The 7,209-nt window shown below is 34.4% G+C and overlaps 1 protein-coding gene across 1 annotated transcript; it reads left to right on the top strand.

Moving 5' to 3' along the window:
* Positions 1–3,135: 3,135 nt before the first annotated feature.
* Positions 3,136–6,186, top strand: LOC111377905 (hexose carrier protein HEX6-like). The gene is made up of 4 exons (XM_023001054.1): positions 3,136–3,275; positions 3,412–3,568; positions 3,778–4,100; positions 4,996–6,186. The coding sequence occupies exons 2-4, from the start codon at positions 3,439–3,441 to the stop codon at positions 6,073–6,075; spliced, it is 1,533 nt and encodes a 510-aa protein (XP_022856822.1). The 5' UTR covers positions 3,136–3,275; positions 3,412–3,438; the 3' UTR covers positions 6,076–6,186.
* Positions 6,187–7,209: the final 1,023 nt, after the last annotated feature.

A 7,209-nucleotide genomic window follows, 5' to 3' on the forward strand; every position in this document is an offset into this window, starting at 1 on the left:
TCCTATAGAAATTCTTAGAACTATTATTTTGTTTAAATAATGTTGATTCGCATATAGATATAGAATTAAATTATTTAAATAGACTCAATGACAACTCCAGAGGTGTAAATTGAATATCATAGAAGAATTGGACCGAACACTAATTTAATTTTATGAATCTCGATATTAGAAATAAAGGTGACCAATAGGTGAATTTATTTCGCCCTAATCTCCATTTATTATTTGAATCATCACTCATTTTCTATTGCAGTCACGCAATTTTTTAGTAGCTAGATTTAAAAATCACATTCAATCATTTTTTGTTTATTTTATCTAATAGAAGTGAGGAATAATAAATTGAGTATTAAAGTATAGTCCTTGTGGGAACGATAATTCGAACTCAAAATGTCAACTTTACTACTTGGTACGATCCGTCCACTTACGAGATAAAATCGATAACAAATACTCAACAAGTTGACATTGAAGAGAAACTTTGATTTAATGTTACAGTAGTGAAATGCATAATATTTTAATGAGGGATGTAAGTTCGCAAGTCTCATCAAATCATGCATATTAAAATACACATGAACTATGTAAATCAAAACATGCATAAAATATGCAACAATTGTAAATATGGATGATCATGGACTTTATACTAGCTAGTTCCCTAACCCTTGATCCAAAAAGGAGAACTAGATTGTCATATCCTAAGGGGACATCTTCAATAAACTTCCAAAGCTACAAGCGTTGATCGTCACCTTCTTCAATGGCCTTTATCTTCATTCTTCAATGAATAAATAAAATTCCTTAGTAACATCGAGTTACATTCAAGGGGAGACTTAGATCAATAAAAAATATAATAATATCATAGAGAACATGATAAAGCACGGCATGTAGTCCTATTTGAAAAATCATTAATAAATAAAGAAAATTTTAGGGTGTACTATCACATTGATTTAAGTTCACTATCATCCACCAATATGCAATATACGCACAATAAACTATATAGAATAGTTTAAACTATAAAACGGATTAAGTTATCTTCAAAGAACAAACTGAAAATTCACACCAAAGAGAACTTCCAAGGACCAATTCCCATCAAACAGAAAGTTCAAGGTCTGATTTGTAACAACCAGAAAGATTAGGGACCAATTTGCAGAATTCAAAAACTTTTGCAGGGACCAAATTGTGCCAAATGGAACTCAGTCAATTATCTATCCTCGTGGGATGATCTATTTGGATTCAACCAGCTAAGAATTTTTTGGACAAGGATAATGAAAAGATAGCAGCTTGGATAAATCTACTAAATGCACGAGCCTTCTGCAAATTGGAATGAGGACTAAATAAAATAAGAGTTACTGAATCATTTCAAGAGCCACATACTCAAGCTTAGATCCAACAATTAATTGATAACGATCTTGCCAATTTGAGATTTGATATAAAAATTCATGATAACCCTTACAATTTTGTTTTAACGTAGGGCATGTAAAAATCTTCTTATTTCTTTATGTATGGCAAAGAGAAGGGGTGAAATTATGAAGTGATCACGCCAGCACGCTTGTTTGAAGGGTACGACAAAAGGCTTATGGCTTGGTATATCCAGCTATTAACTTTTTAAAGCGATAGTGGAGTAGTGGCCCCAAATAATGGTATGGCTAAGGTTGTGTTTTCTTGTGATTTCTATGAAAGCGACAATAAGTTGTTTCATCGCTTTAAAACATTGAATTAACACGATATCAGAGTAGTAACTAACTCATGTTGTATGCTTATGATATTGTTTGGGTATAATATTTTGTAACCTGTCTCATGTTATTGAACTTTTAGCGAAATTTCAATTTATCACAAAATTTTATTTTTTCTCAATCTAATTTCAATATTTTCATCATTAGAATTTTTTTAGTTGACAACCATATTTTAATTGATCTTCCTTGTAATTGCAAGTAGCATCCTAAACTTTTGACTCTTACATGATTGAGCAAATATAAGATCCAGCAAGAGTGAAAAAACATTTCATTCGGTACTTGTTCAATCCTTCTAAAGAATTTGTCAAATAGATAAAACAACAAGTTTTGAATTATACTTTAGTTGACGGAATATTTTATTGGTATGGAACGTACAACTNAGAATTTGTCAAATAGATAAAACAACAAGTTTTGAATTATACTTTAGTTGACGGAATATTTTATTGGTATGGAACGTACAACTTCTCAAAAAATGGTAAAATTGAGTTAACCGAGTTATTATCACGTCTTTAACTTAAAAAGTTTGAGGTAATGTTTTTTAACGATTTTATAACATTAGGTAATTGTAAGTTGCCATGTCATGAAATTAAGTTGAAGTTCAATGACCTAATTTAGACATACTGAAGAATAGTGACTCGATTGATATTTTTCTGAAAGTTCAATGACCTCATATGAGATATACCCCATGTCATTCAGTTCAAATTTATGGATATGTACTTTGATGCATCCTCTGAAATTCCTATACAATCTAATTCCATTTCATTGCACTACCCCTAAGACGAGTCATCAAGAAGAAAAAGTGGGAAAGACTAGTGGACCACTATTTTGGAGAATTGGGACCATCCGAGTAGATTTGAGAGGTGACAAATGGTTCGTTTAGCCATATGACCGACCCTATAGCTTGAGCCTCTGAAAATCATTCCTAGCACAGCTCGAGCCCTAGGCGGGTCAGCTCTAGAGGAAGAACCAGGTCCAAGGCTCGATACTAGGAGAAGTCCATCTTAACTTCTATATTTGCAAATGTAGCCGTGATATTGCGAGGCCGTGGAGATTAGCCTATTTATTTGCAAATTTAAACTTAGCTACGTAAACCCAATTTAGAAACAAGTTCATAAACCTACCAGTATAGGATTCAATGATTTATACCTCGTGATATGGCAGTATCTGCCACCGCCATTTATATTTTATTAAATTCATAGAGATATTAATTGAAGACGTAAAGAATTGTAATTCTGCATGTAAGTCCAAGCAAAAGATCAGTGTCAAATTTTGCTTTCAAAGAAACATGTGCATTATCATGCTTTCAATGTCCAACTTCTGTAATATGTTAGCATTAAAACAACATACAAATTCATGAACCACATTCAAGAAAATAAAGAACACACATGGACCATATATTAGTCTTGGTCCATTTGAACAGTTAAATAAATGAGTGCAAATTCGTGTTTATCAACACGTTACGCGCTTTTCACTTATAGTTAAACCAGTGTTACTTTTACTGTCATGAGGATGATACGTGCACAATTTTCACATATAGATAGTGGTCGTACATAGGTAGTTTAACTTAATTGTCTTTGTGTTGAACCCCTTATACTATGTTGAATATATCCAAAAAAACTCAAGTGCTAAACAGAGGACAAAATTTGTTGATTTATTTAAGTCTTTCACTTTGTGCCACTTCTTGATGCAGTGAGTGATCAGCTTGAACAAGAAGAACATGGCAGTTGGGCTGGCTATTCAAAGTGAAGGTGGGCAATATGCTGGCAAGATTACAGGTTTTGTAGTGTTATCTTGCATGATTGCTGCTACTGGAGGAATAATCTTTGGTTATGATCTAGGAATTTCAGGTTCCTTATTTTCTTCTTTCTTACTTAATCTATACTTGTTACAATTTTCGACGACTATCCATATTTTACAGTACAATGGTTTGCTATCATTATTTTTTACCATCGATGTACCGATTGAATTAACTTAATGTAAAACATTTTGCAAAAGGAATTTTGGTGTAATGAAATATTGAAGTGCCAGATTGAATATTCTGAATGTTTATGTGAAGGTGGGTTGACCTCAATGGAATCATTTTTGAAGAAATTCTTCCCAGAAGTTTACAAAAAAATGAAGGAAGAAACAAAGACAAGCAACTATTGCAAATTTGATAGTCAATTATTGACACTTTTCACTTCCTCTCTCCATATGGCTGGTCTTATTGCCTCTTTCTTTGCTTCACCGGTCACCAGGGCCTATGGCCGGAAGCCATCAATTTTGATTGGTGGAGCTGCATTGGTAGCTGGTGCTGCCCTTGGTGGAGCTTCGTATAATATTTACATGCTATTGCTCGGTCGTGTTTTGCTCGGTATTGGGCTTGGTTTTACGAATCAGGTAATTAGATAGTGTTATCTAGTGACCTTTCATACTTCGTAATTTTTGTTCGAATATTTTTTAGTCTCCCTTCGCGATATTGTTATTATTCTAGATTTCAATTGATGTGTTTTTCATATTTTCTTAAACGAATACTATAAAATGAATAGGGAAATAAGCCAAATTACCAACACCAATATATATAGTACAGTGCAAAGATCTGTACGTCTTAATACTTCATAAAAAACAGGCTGAAAAAAAATGAGAAGATTTAGACTTTATGACATGTTGCTGTTGAAGACAGTAATAAGATATTATACCAAGGTCTTGCCTAAGAGAAAGTACGTTTAGATCAAAAAGTTTAACATGGTACTAGAATAGGGAAAATGTCTTGGGACAAGTCTTGCTATCACTCATTTATTAAACAATTGTGCATGTGCAAGGCTTTAATGGAAAAAATGAATCCCGCATACAAATTAGCGGATGTGGTGGAAATAATATACACGTTTGATCCTCTCTAACCACTTAATCTTTCTTCCATTTGCTTTTGCCTTGCATTTGCTTCAACAATATACCATATATGGAGAAGAAAATGGGGGGACATTGTGTCTTAGCATGAAATAGTATTAGGGAATTTGTTGCAACCGGAAACACGATTGGAGAAGTAAAAAACTAGAAGGGCCAATTTGACCTAATCGCACCATGTAACCTTTGAAAAGCGCTAAGAATAAATTATTAGAGAAAAAATGCTCCAGCTACACAAGTTGCTAGTAAAAAGAAATATAAAACTCAATATCAATTAGTAGTGTATCAGAATTGTGTGATTTATTTCAATTAAATAGTTCTCTTTGAGTGTTAAACTCTGCGAACTTAATGTAAATTAGTTAATATTCTACATATCATTTATTGTCTGCAGGCAGTTCCATTATACCTCTCAGAAATGGCATTGTCCAAATACAGGGGAGCTTTTAACATGGGTTTTCAAATCTGTTTAAATATCGGTTTTATAATGGCCACGTTTACAAACTATTGCACTGTTAAAATCAAAGGAGGTTGGGGTTGGCGAATTTCGTTAGCAATGGCTGCAGCCCCGGCTGCGATTCTGACTACTGGGGCGATTTTCCTCCCAGAGACACCAAATAGCCTAATTGAGCATGGGGATGATCATGTAAAGGCCAAGAAAATGCTGCAGAGAATCCGAGGCGTTGATGATGTTCAAGTCGAACTAAACGATCTCATACATGCAAGTTATGCTTCAAAATCAGTTAAACACCCGTTTAAGAATCTTTTGCAGAGAAAATATCGGCCTCAACTCGTTATGTCAATTGCAATTCCATTCTTCATACAAGCAACGGGAATTAGTGTGATCGGGTTCTATGCTCCAATACTCTTTCGAACAATTGGTTTAGCAGAAAGTGTATCACTGCTGTCAGCAACACTTCTCTCGTTCGTGGGCTTAGGTTCGACTATTGCATCATCTTTGATGGTCGACAAAATTGGCAGACGAGATTTATTTCACTTGGGCGGGATTCTAATGTTTGTTACACAAATATTGATTGGAGCAATAATGGCAGCCAAATTGGGGGATCATGGAGAATTAAGCAAAAGGTTTGGCGTATTAGTTCTGATCTTAATATGTGTGTACGTTGCTGCATTTGGTTTGTCATGGGGACCTCTGGGATGGGTTGTTACAAGTGAAATTTTTCCGCTGGAAATAAGGTCAGCAGCACAGAGTATTAATGTGGCTACGAGTCTTCTTTTTACATTCGTCGTTGCTCAAGGTTTTCTTGCTATGCTTTGCAAAATGAAGTCTGGAATTTTCTTCTTCTTCGGGGGATGGGTGGCATTGATGACCGGATTCATCTACATTTTCCTGCCAGAAACCAAGAATATTCCGATCGAGAAAATGGAGAAAATCTGGGTAGAGCATACTTATTGGAAAAGATTTGTTCCTAATGGTCAACAGTTTGAAAATAGTAAAATTGAGTTAGCATGATCCTGCTAATATATGCTTTATAGTGTATTACACCAGAAGTGCGTCGACTAATTAAAGAAATGTGCTTTTGCTTTCCTATCATGGATAATCAAGGTTACTTCATTTTCTGAATTCTGCATAATGAAACCACCACATACCAGCACAGGTTTCCTAAATTAAATTTTTGTGTTGGGTATTTTCTAACTTCGCTACATAATCGATAGAGCCATGTTTGGAACAGCAGCTAACAACTAGTTTATTTTCTACTGATATATTGACATAAGTCTCATTTTGATATTTTGATGAGGGACTAGCCTATCTAATTGACCCCTATGACAATGCAGATCAATAACGAAACCAGATGAGCATACCATATGTTTAATCCACCATATTTGTTAAATATAGAAATATACATTGTAATATTCATATGAGCTTACATTGTATAATATCATTCTTATTTTTCTTAACATGGTATCAGAGCAATATTTTTCTTAACATGGTATCAAAGCAAGTTCGGTCCTAAAGAAATCAACCCTTGAATTACGTTCCTCAATCTACCGTTTTTCTGCAACAATTATATACACAAAGAAAAGGAGTAGGCCGGCTGTTATTATATATATATTCATGTATAGAAATTACAGGGCAACTTTGGAGAGAGACATTGAAAACAGCAGCAGCTGGGGAAAGGAGACAACATTGATAGCTGGGAAATAAAACACTACAGAGACACCGTGGAACATAGCACTAAAATTGTTGCCATACCAAAATCTGCTGAAAGTTTCTCTCATGTTGCACCATCTGATGAGGTCATCTGGGAAGGCTGATCCTCCATCATCATACTTTGGTTAATTTATTACTCAATCCTAACTCCAAAAGTCTTCTTTTCAAACTATTTTTCTTATGTTGAAAAAAAAAATTTAGAGGGTCGATTCCTTGAATTTTACCGACTCTTTCCGTGCCCCTTAAACGAACTAGGAGTTTTCTTGTGTAAAAAAACAAAATGGAGGGTCGATACCTTGAACTTTTTCAACTTTTCCCTTGCCCCTTAAACAAACTAGGAGTTTTCTAATGTTGAAAAAAAAAAAAAAAAATTGGAGGGTCGGTACCATGAATTTCATCGGTTCTTTCTGTGCCCCTTAAACAAACTAGGGATTT

This window comes from Olea europaea, unplaced genomic scaffold (genome assembly GCF_002742605.1).
Source record: "Olea europaea var. sylvestris unplaced genomic scaffold, O_europaea_v1 scaffold1746, whole genome shotgun sequence".
Classification (NCBI taxonomy): domain Eukaryota; kingdom Viridiplantae; phylum Streptophyta; class Magnoliopsida; order Lamiales; family Oleaceae; genus Olea; species Olea europaea.